The following is a 19313-nucleotide window of genomic DNA, read 5'->3' on the forward strand; positions in this document are numbered from 1 at the left end:
GGGCCGGCTCGCGGCCGGGGCCGGGGCTCGCCGGGGGGAGCGGCCGGAGGGGGGAGGGGCCGTCGCGGGCCGTGCCCGGGACTTCGGGCTCCGGGACTCCGCGCGTCCCGCAGCGCGGGCGGGGCGGGGCGGGGGGGGCTCCGCTTCGCCCTCCGCCTCGCCGCCCCCGGGGTTTGCGGCCGAGCCTCTCGGTGAGTGAGCCGGGGTGGGGACGCGGAGGCCTCGCCGCGCGCTGCCCCCGGGGCCGGGCTGGGGGGCCGGGGGGGGAGAGGTTCGGGGCTCGCTCGCTGCGAGGCGGCGGCGCTTTCGCTTTCGGTTCCCGGCGGCGGAGCTGAGGTTGTGCGGCCGCGGGGAGCGCCCTGGTGCCGCTGCCCGGCCTCCGCTGGGACCCCTCCGGTGCTGCCGGGGGCCGCGGTGTCCCGGTGCCCAGCTGCGGCTGGGAGTTGCTCTCGCTCGGGAAGGGGCGATCCGCGGCTCTCGGCGTTCTTAGGGCGCTGCCGTCCGCGAAAGGAAGAAAACAGCAACAGCAAAGTGAAAACAAAACAGCAGCACTAAAAAAAAAGCCCCCAGAGAAAAGCTGGGCCGTGAGTATCACAGGAAGAGGTGTGTGTCGTGCCCTCCTCCGTGCGTGCTGTCACACCGCGTTACCTGGCTGGGGCTGCCTGCTGCGCCTCCATCCCTGAAGCTGCGGCTTTCCCCATCTCCTTGGGCAGCAGCAGCCTCACGGGGCCTCTCCTTCCTGCACTGATGACTTACAGACTGTTCATAGAACAAAAATTTGAATGTTAATAAAATCTTCCTACTTCCTGTCTTTTCCTTGAAGTGAAGTGCATAGTGTGCTGTCAACACAGTCTGCAGGACCAATGGGCTTTCTTTTCTTCAAGTTCACAATTACTTTTACAAAAAACAACACTCTTCATCTTTGTTTTCAGCAGAATGCATTGTTTTGCTGCATCCAGGCTTTGACGCTTCATTTTCTTTGCAAGTTACATTGAAGTCTTATGGCAGCAAGAGCTCATATCCTGAAACTATTAAGGAGCTATTCTTAAGTTGTTATTTTTTTTTCTTTTTGGTCTGCTGGCTGTCAGGAGGTCCCAGGGCATTAGGGGAGTGCATCATAAGTCACGTCAAGGTAGGAGAGGTTGACGTCAGCCAAATAAAGACCGAGGCTTAGATAAGGCACATATAATTTGCTATGCTTTACTAACTAAAACATAAACTGCACCTCTTGGATTCCCTGGAGGTTTGAGCCACACCCATTTCTATGCCTTCAGCTTCTGGCAGGAGGAATTAATTAGCCATGCTCCTAAAGCAGCATATATCAGTGCTGTAATTAGTGCTCTTTCCAGGTGCACGGGTACCATTTCCGTTTTGAGCACAACCCCACAATGCCCATCTACGCTTCTGCCTGATTTTCAGGCTGTTTTTTGGCACAGAATACAGATGATGTCCTCAGTCGTGACAAAAAATGAAAGGTTTCATGGATTGGAGGTGACCTTAAATCATCCAGCAGGATAGTTTTTCAAGATGAACTTCCTGTCATTTCTGAGGTCAATACCTATTTGCTACTACTGTCACTAAAATTGGCTGAGAAGGTTCTGCTTTGAATTCCTGGAACTGAATTGTCAGGGATTGGAGGCAGGTTTTTTTCAGCAGTGATCTGTTTCTTGACAGATTGCCAGGGCTTAAGTCTGGTTGCCTGGAAGATACTGTGTCAAAGAGGGTAATTGAGTGTCATTTCTAGTCATGCCTGGACATCTGGCAGTTCAGATCCAGTAGATGCACACACTGCATGTTTATGTTGTCGTGCATAACACATTTGTAGTGTCACAATGCACTGAAAAGCTTTCTGTAGATAACTAATGCATGAGCTTCAATGCTGTTTGTTGACCCTGCTGCCATGCAACGTAATCATTTTGATACTGAGAATCATCTTGCAGTTTCACTGTAACAGTCACAAGTACCAAGGCTATTATGGCCTCATAACACAGGCTTGTGAGACAGAACTACAACAACCTGCCTAACCTGGACCTCCTCTGTGCTTTTCCATGGGAGCTGATCTTAGCAAGGTGCCTCTTTTTCTTGGAGCAAAAAAGCTTACAATGAAAGATGCTGTATTTGGAGGTCAAATAATCATGTTGGATTTGAATGCAGAAAACAGCCAGGCTGTTGAGTTTGCATATCACCAGCATGAGTGTGTCTAGTGTGTCTCACCATGGTCAGACAGTGAAGGTGAAGCGTGTCAGGGCTTGGACTGTACCAACCTTGGAGCTCCTAGCTTGGATCATATGCTGCTATTTTTGTCTATTACTGCTATCTGCAGGAGCGCTTCACTGACGCAGCAAAACCTCTGTTTTTCTCAATCAATATGCTAGTCTCCAGATTTCAGAAGAGGTGATGCACCCCCACGTTAACCACATATAGTGGAGATGTGTGTGGAGTGTCAAATCACATTAAAAACATGGTATAAGGCTGCATGTAGGGACAGCTTGTGTTCCAGCTGGGTTGTCAAGCAGGGAATCACACCAGTAGGCATGCGTGCTCTTGCTGCTACGAGGTACCACTGCCTCTCTCGAGTAGCAGATCTGTAGGATGGTCAACAGGGTCTGGTTCATGGGGTCCCATGCAGGAGAGAGGCTGCTGTGTCACAGTGGCAGCCTCAGAGCTCCAGGCGCTGTGGCTAGGAAGCAGGGGTCAGCCTTACGCTCTGCTGAAGAGAATCTGCAACCTGCCATGGATGTAAGGAGCAGTCTCGTCGCAGCAGTAGTGAGTGCAGGTGCCTTGCTGAGAAAAATTGGTGTCTGCAGGGGGTTAGGACCTTACAGCTATGTCATTCATCAGCTGTTACCTCTTCATATCCTTCATGGACACAACTATGTTGGCAACATCCAAGATGAGATAATGACATTAAGCTTTCCTCTTGTAGGCTTCCATGATGGATGAGACTTCGGACGAACCTCCCACTTCTGCTGTCCTCTTAGACAACTGCCACTTCTCCCAGGTCATCTTTAACAATGTGGAGAAGTTTTATGTTCCTGGAGGAGATGTAATCTGTTATTATACTCTCACACACAACATAGTTCCTCGTGGGAAGGACTGGGTGGGCATTTTCCGGGTAAGTGAATACTGTGTAACCAGATATGCCAAGTATGAGAAGGCAGTAGCTGTCACAAACAAATAATTTGACATTTAATTCATACTTCATCTCTAAGAAAGGCCTTAGGGCTTTGGTAGAACAGGGTAAGAGATTTTTTTTCAGTAATAACTTTGTGTAATACAGCATTTTTCTTGTGCCTTGAGACAAAATGCCAGGCACGTTCTTACTTGACCAGCTTCAAGACTAATTAAACAGACTGTGATTCACAGAATCAGTAAAGAATAATTGCATCATGTTGACACCATCCCTTCCAACGCATTTCCTACTTCAGTGCTCCCCTCGCCCCCCTAATATAGACCTCAGAATAAGGCAGATGCTAGCGAGTAGCTTTGATTTATGCATAGACCACAACTCTGTGAAGTCAGAATATCAATGCAAAAGTCTTCCCATTAACTGATCTATGTGGAAATATAGTCCAGTTGCCATAGGATAAGCGTGAACTATGTGGTCCCTTTTAAGAATTTTGTTATTGCAGGTGGGATGGAAAACAACCCGGGAATATTACACATTCATGTGGGCTCCTCTGCCCAGTGATGTCCATGGTGATACCGCTGTGCAGCAACAAATCCAGTTCAAAGGTGGGTTGGGAGGTTGGGTCACTCAGGGAATATATGTGTATGTGTACACACAAGCACATACACAAAATCCCACACTACTGCCACTAATAAGTATTACATTCAGAATTACAGAAAATCTGTAGTAACATGCTGTAGTAAACTTCAAGTCCCATAACTACAGCCAAAAAAAGCAAATCTACTGGATTCTGCCATCCTAACTGAGTGATATTGTCTGTGTTCTTATCACAGGCACAAAGACTTACTAGTGGTGGAGGAACAATATTGAAGTAAGATGTCTGTTTTCTTAGGTGCTGACTTTCTGTGCTATGTAGTTAAGAGACCTGAGTAATTACAAACATATGACAGGGTTGTTGTGTTTGTCTGAAGCTTACTACCTACCGAAGGATGATGAATACTACCAGTTCTGCTACATCGACCAGGATGGTATGGTCCGTGGAGCCAGTGTTCCTTTCCAGTTCAGAGCAGAGAGTGAGGATGATATCCTGGTGGTAACCACACAGGTATGTGTCCTCTCTTCCCCTGCTTTTTCCTGCCTTTGCTTTTATTGGCATCTGCTCATTGCTAAGTTGGAGGGATCCAGTAAATCGGATACTGATCTGGAACTCAGCAGATCTGGATTCTATTCCTGGCTTTGCTACTCATCTGTCACCCAAATTTGGGCAGCCTTTCTCTAATTAACATTTATCAAACTAGTTTACTTAGATAGTAAGCTCTTCTCAATGGGGAGTGACTAAATACGTAGTGGTTCAGGGCATTTTGAATATCTTTAGTGGAAATGTAATGTTCATAGAAACAGCCTTCCATTAGATGGGAGTAAGAACATACACATGGACAATAATTGACGTATTGTGAAGCACCCTTATTTTGCAGTGTCTTGTGTGCAGCCCTTTTATTAACTACTACACAGACACCCAGTGTGTGGTCCTAATCTTACAAACTACAAAAAAAATTGCAGACTTCTGCCTCTGCTTTAAGATTGAGCATCTTAAAAGATCAGAGGTAGTGTGTGCTTGGTATTCAAGGACTGTGTTGATGGTCAGCTTCGGACAGACTATGGATAGTGAAGTAGCAGTCTGGTCTGAACTAATAATAAGAACATGAGGAGGTACATTATGTTCCCTTTTGCAGAATACATCTTTTTTAGCTCATCATATTGTGCTCTTCAGAAGATAGCTTTTTGATGTTTCCATGACGACTAAACAAATTTGTTGTTTGCCAGGGAGAAGTGGAAGAGATTGAACTACAAAACAAAAATTTGCTTAAAGAAAATGAGGAGCTGCAAGCAACCTGCGCAAGTCTCCAAAAACAAAACACAGAACTGCAAGAAGAGCTCAAGAAGACACAGGTACAACAAAAGTCAGAAGCTTTAAGTCTGAAACATGAAGAGAGACTGAGTCAGGTCTTGCTCCACTGTATGCTTCCAGGAGAAAATTAAGGAAGTTTCTCCCTGTATTATTTATTTAATCATTTACCAAATATTACAATACCTCTACTACAATAAGAATGATAATGCTGAACAAGAGGCATCACAAGAAAAATGGATTGTGAACATATGGGAAGGGGAGTTTTCAAAACTGTTCTGTAGGCTGTCCCAAAATTGAAAGGCCATCCCTGTTCCTAATGTTTCTTCATCATTATTGTTTTCTCCTTCAGTTTAGCTCAGGACTTAGTATAAATAAAACAGGGTCTGAAAGATGCAAAGGACAGGTTTTTCTCCTTAAGGTGGGCAGCCTGCAAGTGTTGCATCAGAGGGATTTTGCAGTTCCACTTCAGAGCAGGACTATTGCTTGTGTCCCATTTTGCCTCCTATTGACCTGTCTTTGATTTTCAGAAGCTGCAGAATGGTTTAGAGTCTCTTAGGAGAAGCAAAGAAGAACTGGAGCTGGAGTTGAATTCCCTGAAAAAGGAAAATAAACATCTAAAAGAGCTAGATGAGTGCAGAGAGGCAGAACTGCACCAGTAAGTGTATTTACAGCATCTCTTAAAACAGTATTTCATTAAGCACCTTACCTTTGTGGATTAAATTTCCATTTATGAAAGTATGGTGTGTTTTGATTTGTTCTGAGTAGATTCAAAGAGCAAATTCAGAATGTGACCTCTGAAAAGGTAAACTTGGAAACCAGATTGAAAACAGCCCTGGATCACATGGACCAGCTGCAGGTAGAAAACATATAGCTGCCCTCCTTTGCTTTTGTGAACTGGGTCTGATGGTCTCAGTTTGACAGAGAGCTGTGCAATCTTGAGCAAATATGTGATATATAAGTTTCTTCTCTGGTTATATGGATTTTTTTGGAAAATGTCAGCCTCTGATACGGTTTATGTCCAGGAAACCGCAAGAAAGCTATATTATGGAAGGAGAGGTAGTGTGGGATGTGCTAAAAGAAATTACAAGGATTTTACTCCCTAAACACGTTCCCTTTGCATGCTTATTAAGTTGACCAAAATCATACCATTGTTCACCTCCTGCTAGGTAAGGATCCAGGCAGAAAACACTTCTGTTTTGAAAAATTTTCTAAAATTATGTTCAATATTGGGTGAAAAGACAAAATCTGGGAGGTATGTGAAGGTAGAAGGTAAACTGAAAATAGCTTGTTTGTTATATGTAGGATATGGGAAACTCAGAATAATAGGCTAACCATCTGGCTAAACAGACTATTTTTCTCTTTACTCTCTGAATTCCAAGACTAGAAGTGACATTTTAAAATATAGAAAGCTCCTCAACGAACATATGAGTGAATACCAAGTTTTAGTGCATTTATCAACTCTGATATATCCCCATGTAACTATTCTCATTTTCTACAAAGTTTTTTTAATGGAAAAAAAATAAGTAGCCATGGGTTCTGGTGATTTTCTTTGTGCAGCAAAAGGGGCCTGTGTGTCTCACTCATAGCTATTAAATTTTCACTTTCTGCCCATTCTTCTTTCTCCCTAGTCTCAGGTGTTGAATTATGAGAAAGACATGGATAACCTGGTTCGTATGGACCATGACAAGACTGAGCAGCTTGAAAGTTTAAAGGAAGAGAATCGTCAGTTATGCATGACTGTAACTCAACAGGTAAAACCTTCCCTGAATATCAAGGTGCTTGGGGAAGCCAGGGAATAGAGGCTGAGAGGTGTCCTTGGCAGTAACCAGGCACAAATATTGCTCAATCTTATGAAAAGTCTGGGAGATTCCTTGACAAACAGGGAAGTCTCCATGGTGGCATGGGAATCCACATAGGTGGTTCTGCAAATGAACCATCTGACAAATTCTTATGGTACACACATACGTTGTGGTTTTTGAAGAAACATCTCTGTATAACTAAATTTTGTAATGCTGATTCTCTAGAGAGAAAATTCAGTCTCTGTCTTCATCTCTTTTGAGCCAGCTCAAGGGATGAAGTAGGTAATTGGGAACTCAGAACTGATATTTGGCTGAGTGGAAATTGTTGCAAATATGCAAAACTGTTTCAGGACTGGGACTTATGTGTAAACAAGACAAGTTATCCTAAATCTGCTTAGACTATATGCCATTAATTTGGCATCCAACAGGAAGCTACTAGTAACTGGTGAGAGGCAGCAACCTTGGTGGTCTACTGTCTGATTATGTTTTTGCCCCTTTCTCATCTTTACAATCATAGATTTAGCATTGAATAATCAATAAAATAAAAAGATGAAATATGGTCAGAATGCCCCCCAAAAAGCTGTAAACAATACAAAGTTTCTATTCTATAGTTTGATGCTCTGCCCCACATCCTTACCTGACACCTCTTTTCTTTGACATTGCCTTTGAAAATCTGGGATTTCTCTGCAGAAAGAGCAAAAGAAGGAGCTCGAACATCGCTTGGAGAACTTGAAAGGGACAGAGGCCAACTTGTCACTTCGTCTGCAGAGTGAGCAGGTGCCCAGCATTTTTGGGGGTGAAGTTGGGGAGATGGTTCCAAAAGAGCTGAGCACAGAGCTCTGCTGTATTGTATAGAATCTGCTGGTATTTGTGTAGGGAAGCTCACATTTACTTAAAGCAACGTTGTCCACCCTTTTTCAATTTGCAGAACAATCAGAATTTCCCTGAGATGTTAGAGATGCCTATATGTGTAACAAATTTAAATTTATGGTCAAAAGGCTTGCTTTTCTTAGGTAACTTCTGCAGATCTTTGACAAGTAATCCACAAACCTCAGCACTGAAAATCACTACATGAAGAACTGTGAACATTAGAAAAGGGAAACATGCAGTGACATTTTCTTTCTACTGAACTATCGCTGGTGATGTCTGAGGCTGTCCCATCATTTTCTTAAGCCTGTTGCCCTGAGTGACCTTCTAAAGGTGCTCCTCTCTCTGTGTGTCCTGCTCAGGACACTTTTGGAGGCTCTACTCTGTTTCTGACATTGAAAGTTAGATGCCTAAAATACATTATGTGATTACCTCCATTGTGATGCCAAATGTTCAGGATTTTTAGAGTGATACTTTGAGAATGACTGCTGAATCCCTAAGTACTCTAGCCTATCTGATTTACTGATTTAAATCAAGATTTAGGTACAACACTGATTCCTAAGGAGGTACTAACTATCCACAGTCAATGCAAGTGTCAACAGTACCAGAGAATTTGGCAGACTTGGAGAGTTCTCATGTGCCGGTGTAGATTTTTCACCAGCCATAGTTCCCTTTCTTTAACCTCCCAGTTTGTTTGACCTGTCATATGTCCCCTTTGGAGGTCACATGTCATCTCTCAGGTTGTACTGAAAATGCAGACATTAAGTGGCTGGTAATGCGGAGATATCCAAGGTCACAAACTATGAAATGGTAAGACTTGTGGTGCAAGCAAAGGTTTATTTGTTGGTAATAAGTGCAGGTAGAGGCGGCCTGTATATGTGAACAATGACTGGAGCTGTCATAGTTCTTTGTTTGCTAGTTTTCCACAATTTACCAAATAATCCTCTTCCTTTATAGCAACAAAACAGGGACTTAATGAAAGAACTTGAAGAGCAGAGGCATTTGTTTCAGATGTTGCAAGCAAAAAAGAATGAATCTGATGAGGAAAAACAGGTGAGAACTTGGCACAGCTCCCTCACCTTTCTTCTGCATTGAGTATGACACAAATATCTTAGTCTAATATCCAGTTCCATTAAACCTTCTATCACGCTGATCTCTAACTGTGTCTGTACGTGGACTATCACCTAAAACAAGGCTGCCATGCTGTCCGCATGCACATAGTGCTCACATAGTCCGCATGACCATGTGCTCACTCTCAGTCTGTTGTTGCTGCTACTGCTGTACAGCCTAAGAGGAAGGAAAAGTTCCACCCTTTTCCCCCACCACAGATGAGACCAGTTCACCCATAATAGTGTGGGAATTTTCAAAAACTCCTGTTATTTCACTGAAATGAATGGACTTTCTCATTTAAATGAATGTAGCTTTTTCATCCAGTCTAGAAAATGACTCTATGGTGTTGTTCCTTACTCTGCCATTATCTGCATGACTTCAGGATAGTCTTCCGTCTTTTAAAGTGTATTACTGTATTGTAGTCATCCTGTCTACCTTCCTGAGCAGGTCACAGAATAGATCCTTGCACTTCCTTACCTCACTTTCCCATTCTGTCAAGCAGGACTAAGACTGAGCTATCTAAAAGAAGAGCAATTTTGATTCTGGTCTAAGAGGATCTATGTTAGTGCAAAGTATAACCTCTCTGAAATGGTCTTCCGAGCTTCTGGAAATTGATTCTGTCCTCCTGTCCCTTTGCAGAAACTGAGGGAAGAGAATGATACCCTTCTGAGGCATCTCTCTCAGACTAGAGATGTTTCTTCTTTCTCTGCTGCTTCACAAGCTCAGGCCCCAGTTCCAACTCCTGAAGCAGGATGCCTTGTGTTTGGTAATCCATATTATGGTAAGAGTACTTGGCAGTCTGTCTGAAATCACAAATCCATGGTAGTTAAAGTCTCAACAAATTGTCCTCCCTCTTGAATTGGATGCTGTGGAAAATAAATTCTTAGCAGTACCTCTGCATAGTTTTGCATGTGTGCAGGTGACTTGGCAAAATGCTGCCAGGTGTTAAGAGTTGATTTAAATCATCAGTTGTCTGTTCATCTTCTATGAAGAGAAACAACTGTTAGATAGTTTATTAATCTGTGAGACAGCTAGTTCTGTGGTTTATGTCCAGTTTTCATAGACCAAGTATAGAGGTCTAGACCAGGGCCACATACTCATGTTTCAAGAATTACTATTTATCAGCACATTACATTGTTAATCATTTGTAGTGGCTAAATGAACTTCTTTCTTTTCCAGCTGCAGAAGCAAACCTGGAGTCAAAAGTTGCCAGAACAGTAAGTAAAGTGGATGTGAATGGACATGAATTAGTGGTTTACAGACAGAAATTAACAATTTGAAATGAGGAGCTACATGTTCAGCTCTGTAGCCTATTGTCTACATACCATTTTAGTCCTGGTAATAAAGTGGACAACAAAATGGAATCATGGATACTTAACCTGTAGGATTAAGTTGTGGTAATAACAGTTGGTGGTGTTAGGGAAGAGAAAGGAAGCTCTGTTCACCTTAATCTTTAAGGAACAATTTTTGGCAGCATCCAGTGTCAGAATGAGAAGCATGCAGCTGCTAAACGCCTTATTTCATATTGCAGACATGGACATGTGTTATTTAGGATGGAAAGTTAGAATACCTCTTAGAAGTTTGACTTGTAAGTACTATTTACAGAAGCCTGAAAACATTTGAAAACTTGAGAGTATTGCAAGTAAGAAAGACTTGTCCAAAGCCGATAATGTCTGACTAATGAACTTTTTCTTCTCTTTGAATGTGAATACAAATCTTAAACTGTCTTTATTTGCACTTCCTTTGTACTTCAGGATTCTATAAGGAAATGTCCCATGTGTAATGACATATTTCCTGAAGATATTGAAGCAAGTGACTATGAGGCCCATGTGCAGAGCCATCTTCTGGAGTGCCCACTCTGCAATGAGACCTTTGAAAAGTCCAATCAGCAGGTGTTTGATGACCATATTTTTTGCCATGGCCTGGAATAATTCTGAATTCCTATCTGTTCTGTAGAATAGGTGGCAGAGGCCACAGGATAGAATAGAGAAAAAGTATTCTATAGACTTGATTCATACTAATAAGAGCAACCTGACAAAACTGCATATGCTACTAGTGCTGTGATTCTGAGCTTTCTGTTCCATGCAGTATGTGTATAATTGGGTCAAACATAAATTGGGTCAAATATCCATATCCTGAAATTGAATTGTCATCAACTTAAGTCCTCCATCTTGGATCAAATGTATGTGCTTTTTAAATGAGTCACAAATCCTATCATTAGTAATGTAGTTGAATGTGGTACCAGTTCTTCATAACAGGATTGTCTATGTAGCTGTTTATCTAGGTAGGGCCAAATAATAGATGTAATGCAACAGTTTTCTGTACTTGGCTGATAAATCTTTATTATAACGATTTTATTCTTCAGTATAGCACTGTGATTGCTAACCAAAGACAAGACACATTGCGTAGTCTTTTAGGATCACACCTTCAGTCCAGCTCAGCTTCTGGAACACTGATTTAATTGCTAATAAATATAAATTCTAAATGAAAATACATTTTACTTTCTTTTGTCATCAATCATAGAACAAGTGAAATATATTTATAAAGAGACTAAATACCTGTTTCTAGATTTAAAGGTCTAGGGCTCTTCTTACAGCAAAGTAGGCAATATAGCTTGTACAACAAGGTGCATGCACTGTTTTCCCTTTTCTCTATATGACCAGACTTAAAGTGGTGATACGCTTTAACTGTGCTTGTGCAATCTGACACTGTCATGCATACATCTCATAATGAAGGAACCCTGAAATTTCTGAAACAGGAAAGGTCAGCATGGCATGGAGCTGATAGGAAAGCAGTAGCTGAGTTTTCTTAACAGTGGTGAGGATAAATGGCCTCTTTGTCTTGAAACTGGGCATCCTCATTTAAAGGAAGTGATGAATCTGGATTATTTCCCTTCAATGTTTCTAAACCTAATTGATTTAAAAAGAAGAGCTTATTCTGAAACCAAAACATTGATTCAAAACTGCTAAGTGCCTTGGAATATTACAATACTTTGTAAACAGATTATCCAGTTACTATTCTTATTTCTGCTTTAGGATTTTCAAGTTATGATTAACAGTTATTTAGTCTGTGCAAACATAAATGGGTGAAATTTTATTATCCAGCTGTATTAGACTGGATTTCCTGCTGAATATCTGAAGCAATAGAAAATCCTAAGTTTACGTAGAGTTTTAAGACTATTAAGAGTAAGAAAGACTTCAAAATGTTTTACTGTTTTGTTTATACATATTTTTTATCAACCTATGTTTAAATAGAGTATTTCTGTCTTTAAGATGTACTATACTGGAAAGCATTATTTTAAAAAGAAAATGTAACAGAAAATAGTTGTTGTTAAAAATGACAACTGTACTGAGAAAATCCTTGAAAAAGATGACTGTCTATTTTTCTGAAATAAATTGGGGAAATTGATGGGGTCTTTAATTACTTTGTGAAGCTTCTCTTGAACAAAGTACTCAATCACATCTCTGAATATTTTTTAGCATGTAACATAGCATCTCTGTGGTTAGTGGGACTGCTTCTGTTTAACAAGACATATTTAACTGGCTGATCCTCACTGGTTCTTCACAGCATGGGGATATATCAAGAAAGCCAAAGAAGTATGAGGTAGCATGAACAAATCCAGAAAGTAGAATGAGTTGTATGGGATCTGTTTGTTCATACCAGTTCCAAGTACTGCTGATCTAAAAGCCTAGAGCTGGCTGAATTTCTGCTATGTCATAGGGACATCCAGTGTATCAACATTTATTTTTTTCCCTAGACTAAAAGAAAAAGTTGAAAAAATGCTCACTCTAGACACTAAAATATTTTTTTTATATTGTGCGTATACTTGGTATTGTGCATGTTTTGACATTATTGGTTACTGTAGTATATATCAACATTCCTGACATGACTTTTTCCCAATTTTGACAAATATTCTATCATAATGAGGCCAATTGTTAACTGAGCACCTGTTTCCTCAGGAAATGCCCCATTGTTTTTCAAGAAAATCCCCTCTTCAACTTTTTTCTGTATGTCCTCATTTCAAATTACATTTGCCTTTTACTGCTTTACATCTTGACAGAAGCAAAACAAATGTGGAGAGTCACAAAAGCAGTCTTTATTAAAACCCCAATAGTTCACCCTAATACCAGTTACCAGACCTATTGCCTTTCTACGCTTCTGCTAGAACTGGCTTTAGTGGCTCAAATCCTAAAGCCAAACCCAATCATTTGGGGTTAGAGTTATGTCACAATGTTGTTTGTGTCCTTGAACTGTCAGTGCCCCTGCACTGCCAAGTCTCCATCCCTTTTATGCTGGTACCTATCATTTTCTGCTTGCCAGCACCCATCACCTCTACAAATCACAGAGCCTATTTTGGAGTGCAGGTTCTGGTACACTGGCAGCAAGCACGTCGCCAGCAGAGGGGGTCAGACTGCAATAAATCTCATAAGGATGCTGAATTTAAACGTTTTAAGGTATGTCATTTGTTTTCTGTAATAATGCAGATTCAGACTCCAAAGACATATACTTCAGCCTGATGCAGGTCATACCTTCCCTATCCTGGGCAGCCAGGAACCAATTTGCCCATAAGCACAAATTACATTATATATTTTCTAAGTAAATCTTCATTTTGCTTGTATTTCACAGTTTTATTTATGCTAATGCTGTACTTAGCATTTGGAATCATAAGAGGCTTCAATCCTACCTCAATTTGATAGTTTAATACAGAAGTAGCTCAAATGGCTGATAATTAGGTATAGTTATACTCTGGATGAGGTCGAATTTACATTGATATTAATCGCGCATAAGGACATTGAAATAAATTTTCAAAAGGGACAGTAGGGGTTTGGCATAATTTATGCCCAAACTCACATAGAATCTGAATGGTCTTTTATTATAAATGTATCTAAAGGAAGGAGCTATACTTTGTGGGCCAAATGCCTGAGGATATAAATTCTACTACCTCCTTGCACCTTTACAGGGCTTATCAGTTTGGTCCAGCTTAGGTTTGGTTTCTGTGAGCAGCCACTGTCCCAGCACAGCATGGTGTGTTCTGTTCCCCCAACTAGGCAAACCCACTCAGACATTCATCTTGCTTTGCTTGGTTCTCCCTCACTTTTTGTCAGCTCTTTTGGCCATGTTTTACAAGTTGGTTCTTCCTTTGGACCTTCTCTCTCCCACTCATATAGAGTACATTTTGAATATCTCTCTCCATGTAAAATCATTTTTAACTTGATAGGTATTTTTGTGTGTAAAATACAAACCAGATGATAACATCTTTGAGCTGCAAAGGCATGCTGTGGATCCCAACTATGGCCACAGAGGGTATCACATACTAACTGATGTCAGTTCTTTCCATAGGAAAGGCCATTTTTTGCCTGGGAAGTTATTTTCACTGCAGAAAAAAAGAGACTGGCCACAAGGGAGACAGTTACAGATTCCAGAGTCTCAAACTCTTTCAGCCTTGACAGAGTATCTGAAAGGCTGCTAAGATAACTTGCTGCTGTCTCTGTTCCTTTAACAAAGTGATATTCACAATCTTACAGCCACCTTCTCTCTTTAGCAGCCTCTTACCTCCGCCCTTTCTCCTCCTGTTTTCTCCTCATTTGTCCGTGTCTTCCCCCCCTCTTCCTGCAGAACAAGTTGCCCCTTCAGCATTGTCCTTCTCCCCTGAAATCACAGTGCTGAGATCCCGGGTGCAGGAGAACACAGGAAGCATGGAGCCCAGTCCATTCTGGCAGTGCTGCAAGAACACAGTCTGGCAGCACTGCTGCTGCTTCTCTTCACTTCACCTTACTGAGGCTCTAATGTAAAGCAGAGAAAACAGAAAGGAAATAAAAAGATTCCCAACAAAATGAATGTAAATAGACAAGACACAGGTGAACAATAGAGAAAAAGGAAAGCAGTGTCCAAGCCAGAAATTGAGTGGTTTCACTTGTTAATCAATGTGTCTGATTTTAAGACTCTGCAGAAGAGATGGGTAATTCTTTACAGCAGCATAATGCACGTCCTAGGATTTAAAGTGTTTTGATCATCAAAGTCCTTATTTCAGGGATTGGGCCTGTACTGCTTAGTATGTGGCACTGCTTCTGTATTTGTCAAGTCAATGATGGAAAAGGGAAGAGAATAGAGGATGTAATTGTGGTTTTAAAAAAATGGTTTTAAAATGACACCGGTATACTGCCATGCTGGGTTAGATGGGGCAACTCAGAAAAATCTGGCAAAGGAAATGCTCCCATGTCCCTGTGAGGATCAAAAATGAAGATATTATACTTACGCAGAGCTCTTTTTTTGCTTATAATCTTTTGTAAGGAGAAATTTATTTATCTTTGTTTTGCTGTAGAGATCCAAACTGAGACATTCTTGCTTGTACAATGAGTCCCTTTTTCTCCAGTGCACTAGCACAAATAGAGAGTGCAAAGTGGGTATATAATGGCATGAAATCAGAACACTACTCTTTATGACTCTCTTTGTACCGAATTAAATCACTACGTGAAATGCACTGAAGAATCAAACCTTTATAGTTTTGTTGGTGAAAGGGCTGGGTCCCAGAATTACATCAGTTGTTTTCTCTAAACAGCTATTAGCCACCTCCATTATACTAACAGAACTGGTTTCCATCCTCTGGCTCATTTATTCCAAACCAGCATTATTGAAGTGAATGGGATCTAGGCCCTGGGTATTAGAAGAGCTGTTCGTCTACTCATAAATAACAAGTTGTCAAGGTTTTTAATGGAAACCCTTAGAGTGCTGTAAATCTGTGCAGTTCTGCCTGGATCCCCTCCCTCATTTCCATCACAATATCACTCCAGTGGGACTGCAGCTTGCAGCATGTGCCAGGCAGCCTAGATTGGTAGGACACAGGGGAAGGAGGGGAAAAAAAAAAAGCTGGAGATGGGCTGGGGGATTCAGAACAGTTGGTACTGCGGAAGCATCTGCTGGGTGGCTGGTTTTGAGTCACCTGGCCTATTCAGTGTGGTGAGGGGGAAGGGCTATTCACCCAGGGGGACTTGAGAAGGGGAATAACAGAACCAGAGAATAAAGATGGTTGTGTTGCAGTTTACATTTTGCTCTGTTAGTGTGTGAAGTAGTAAATCTCAGCAAATACAGGGTTTTGGTATTTTTTCATCACAATTTAAGCAGTAGAGCTACTGCAGTGATACTGCGTAGACAATCTCTTGCTGTTAGTAAGAGAGAACTCTTTTCAAGATTAAATTTTTAACCTTCCTAGCCAGACCAAACTGCCTTCAGGGAAAATTTAACACTGCATCCTGATCCAAATAGCAATGTTTCTGTGATTCCCTGAACCTGGCCAGAAACTGGGTTAATACGATGTCCCTTGACCCAAATTTCATCCACCCTGAAATATAGCTTAGCTGTGTGCAGAGATCATAGCACCCTGCTGCATATAACACTCAAGTTTTCTAGGAAGGAGCTTGAGCTCACTCATCCATTCTCTGTTGACTGTATGACATTATGGGATATAATATGATTGGCTTGGATCAAGAATACTTGGTGCCCATCCCACTTGCAAAGTAGATGGCACTGCATGGTCCCCTGTTTAAGAGATCACGTGGACTCTCTCTCCTCTTAAGCTCCATAACTTACTAAAATTTGTACGCAAGATCACTTTTGGCTTAAATGTAGGTTTCCACCTTGGCTTACCATGTAACAGAAATAAAAAAATGAAATGGACGACAAAGCTTCCACTAGCTTCAGAGTACCCAAGGCTTACAGTCTTATATAATTACTAATCTGGTACTGAGAGCCTAAAATACTGTAAAGCCATCAACAACACAGATGCTAAATTAATTACTCTAAAGTATAGCTCCTTCCACATTACTATGGTTCCAAGACTCTATGAACCTCCCAAGCACTGAAGAAGTAGGTCATTTATATATTTATATACATATATATATATAAATTATATATATATTTATATACATATATATATAAACACGATTAAATATTGACTCTGTGTAATAGATAGGGAAACAGCTATGTAGACATGAAGGAATTCAGCCAATCTCACAGAAAATTTGTGGCATAATCCCCCTCTCCCTCACTAGATTTAACATTCATTTTGAGAAAGGCTGCACAGCACAAGCAGTGAGCCAGGATGGAGAAAAAAATGGATGCCTGTCAAAAGAGATTGATGTCCCTCAAACCCCAGGGAGTTTTTAACCCTTCCCAATGGTTTTCCCAGTCTGAAAAACCTGGTGGGGTTCATCAGTCTGTACTTCTCCTCTGAGCCATAAGAGATTTGCCAGTGGGAGCAGCTGCTCTGAGAGAGGGTTGATAACTCAAGCCCTGGGGCACCTATATCTGTATGTCTCATACCCTGCCTGCATCCCTTCCCCGGTAACAGGATGAGACTAGAATATTGCATGTGCTTTTATAGTGTGTATTCCTGTGGGGCCTTGGTCATGATTATGGCATCTAAATGCAACCAGAAACAAATAGTGACAAAGAAAAAGACAAAAAGATGGTGTCTGAAGATTCTGAACATTATTTTTACACTAAAACTGCTTCTATAATAGTAAGCTGCATTTTTGTAAGCATTATAGTTAATTCTATTTTTATTAACAGTAATTAGCATATTTTTGAGAGCAGGTACTGCATGTTAGACGGTACAGCTGAGAAAGCCAGATGGATTTTTAATCCCAAAAGTTATTGCATGGTTGTAGCAGTGTATATGAATCCATGTTTGTCTTAATGAATTCATTAAATTTGACAATCCTTCCTTAAGGAGTGTGATTGCGAGGATCGATCTGATACAAAATGTTGGAAAGATTTGGATGAAGGGCTCTTCACTAAATCATCCAGAGAATAACTGCGTCTTCTTTGAGGCAGCTCAGTGTTTTCTACACCTTCAAGAAGTTTCTTCTCTGTTGTTACAAAATAATTTTAATTACCTGTATGGTGGGTGCTTGTTTTTGTTTGTTTTTTAATGAACCAGTCAAAATGGTGACACTCGAACTTTCTTGCAAGCTACCAACTAGAACACCCCTCTGTTCTTAAAAGAATAATTTTAATAAGAATACTCAGAGTTGTAGTGCTAGCATATATTTTGGAAAATACATTAACTTTGAAAGATATATTAAATTATATTTCTCAGAGCACTTGTCTAAGACAACGCCTAAACACGAGATTCTTGCATTTTATCCTAAAACATGTGGCCCAGTAGGAGATAGAATATAGATCTGATGCATCACTGTGAGATCCTGAATGAAAATTTCTCTAGTCCCAATAAAGGCTCTAACATTTGTGTTTATAAGCAGCAGAAGACAAAAACACACTGCTTTAACGTAGGAGTTCTATACCAATGTATCACTTGGATGTATCTTACTGGGTATGCTACATATTGCTGAAATAAATCTAAGGAGTTCACTGGATCTTTAACTCTACAGAAGATGTCGGAAAACTCTTAACCTCATGACACATGCCAGGATTGTAAAATTTAAAATGAATTCTAGTAAATCTGCTGCTGGCTGCCATGGAAATGGAGAAGGTTAGTTTAAAGGAATCAGTATCTTGGGGAAAAAAAAAAAAAAAAAAAAAAAAAGGTGGGGGGAATCCAAGTTTTTTTTGTGTGTCTAACAATTAGCTTAGACCAACCTGCTCCATTTTTAGCACTCTCCGTCCGTTTCCACGGCAACAGAATTAATACAGCCGCAAACTCTGGATGTGGGCGGCGCTGCCCGTTGTGTCAGCGGCACCAACGGACTTCAGCATCTCATTGCCCTTTCCCCAAGCTGGCCGTTTGGGTTCGATATCGCTTCTTTCGGGTGTTTTTTGTGCCCGTTTCAATGTTTGAGGCGAGCCCGCGAGCTTCTGTTCACACCCGCGTCCCGAAGGCCCGGCCCGGCGCCGCGGCCTCACGGGCAGGGGACCGGCAGCGCTGCGGCTCCGCCGGGGGCTCCGCCACCCGCACGTTCCACGAAGCCGGCCCGGACCTCGCGGGGCACTCGCTTCCCCTCACGCCTCTCGTCCGGCCTCCCCCCAGCGGTCCCCAGGCGGGCCAGAGGCGCGGTTCTCCACCCCCTCCCGGCTGCAGCGGGGCCGCCTCAGAGGCCGTGAAGCAGCAGCAGCAGCGCCGCCGCTGCCGCCCGCCCCTCCCAGACGCCCTTCGCAGCCCCGGCGCCTCATGAATATGCAAATAAGCCCGAGCTTCGCGGCTGTGATTGGCTGCGGCCGTTCAAAGGCAGGGGGGCGGTTAGCGAGCCGTTCGTTCGGGGGCGGGACTTGGGGGAGCCGGAATGCGCATGGGCAGCCCCTAGCGCACGCCAGTGATGCCAGCACGTCGTCTCGTTGCCTTCCCCATTGCTACGTATGCCCAATCACAGACATTCCCGGTCGCTCGGCCCAATGGAGCGGCAATATGTTAATAAAGGGGCGGGGCGGAGGGTACGCTCCTCGATTTGCCCAATCAGAAGGTGTCAGGGGGGGGAACAGGGTGGGTTCCGGCTCCGCCCCGCCGCGTGAGGTGGGGCTGGGGGGGAAGGGCGGGGCCTGCCGC

At 42.2% G+C, this 19313-nt stretch overlaps 1 protein-coding gene and 1 long non-coding RNA gene across 2 annotated transcripts; one reads left to right on the plus strand and one right to left on the minus strand.

Moving 5' to 3' along the window:
• Positions 1 to 48: 48 nt before the first annotated feature.
• On the plus strand, positions 49 to 12235 carry CALCOCO2 (calcium binding and coiled-coil domain 2). Its single transcript, XM_032202708.1, has 13 exons — positions 49 to 191; positions 2927 to 3115; positions 3633 to 3735; positions 4102 to 4235; positions 4955 to 5080; positions 5567 to 5694; positions 5805 to 5895; positions 6668 to 6790; positions 7529 to 7615; positions 8663 to 8758; positions 9455 to 9596; positions 9995 to 10032; positions 10570 to 12235. Exons 2-13 carry the CDS (start codon positions 2933 to 2935, stop codon positions 10744 to 10746), a joined length of 1428 nt encoding a protein of 475 aa, XP_032058599.1. The 5' UTR covers positions 49 to 191; positions 2927 to 2932; the 3' UTR covers positions 10747 to 12235.
• On the minus strand, positions 11253 to 18791 carry LOC116498434. The gene is made up of 2 exons (XR_004254178.1): positions 18413 to 18791; positions 11253 to 14598 (listed from the first exon to the last, which is right to left on the minus strand). It is a non-coding gene; the product is annotated as an uncharacterized LOC116498434 (long non-coding RNA).
• Positions 18792 to 19313: the final 522 nt, after the last annotated feature.

Source organism: Aythya fuligula, chromosome 24, assembly GCF_009819795.1.
Source record: "Aythya fuligula isolate bAytFul2 chromosome 24, bAytFul2.pri, whole genome shotgun sequence".
NCBI lineage: Eukaryota > Metazoa > Chordata > Aves > Anseriformes > Anatidae > Aythya > Aythya fuligula.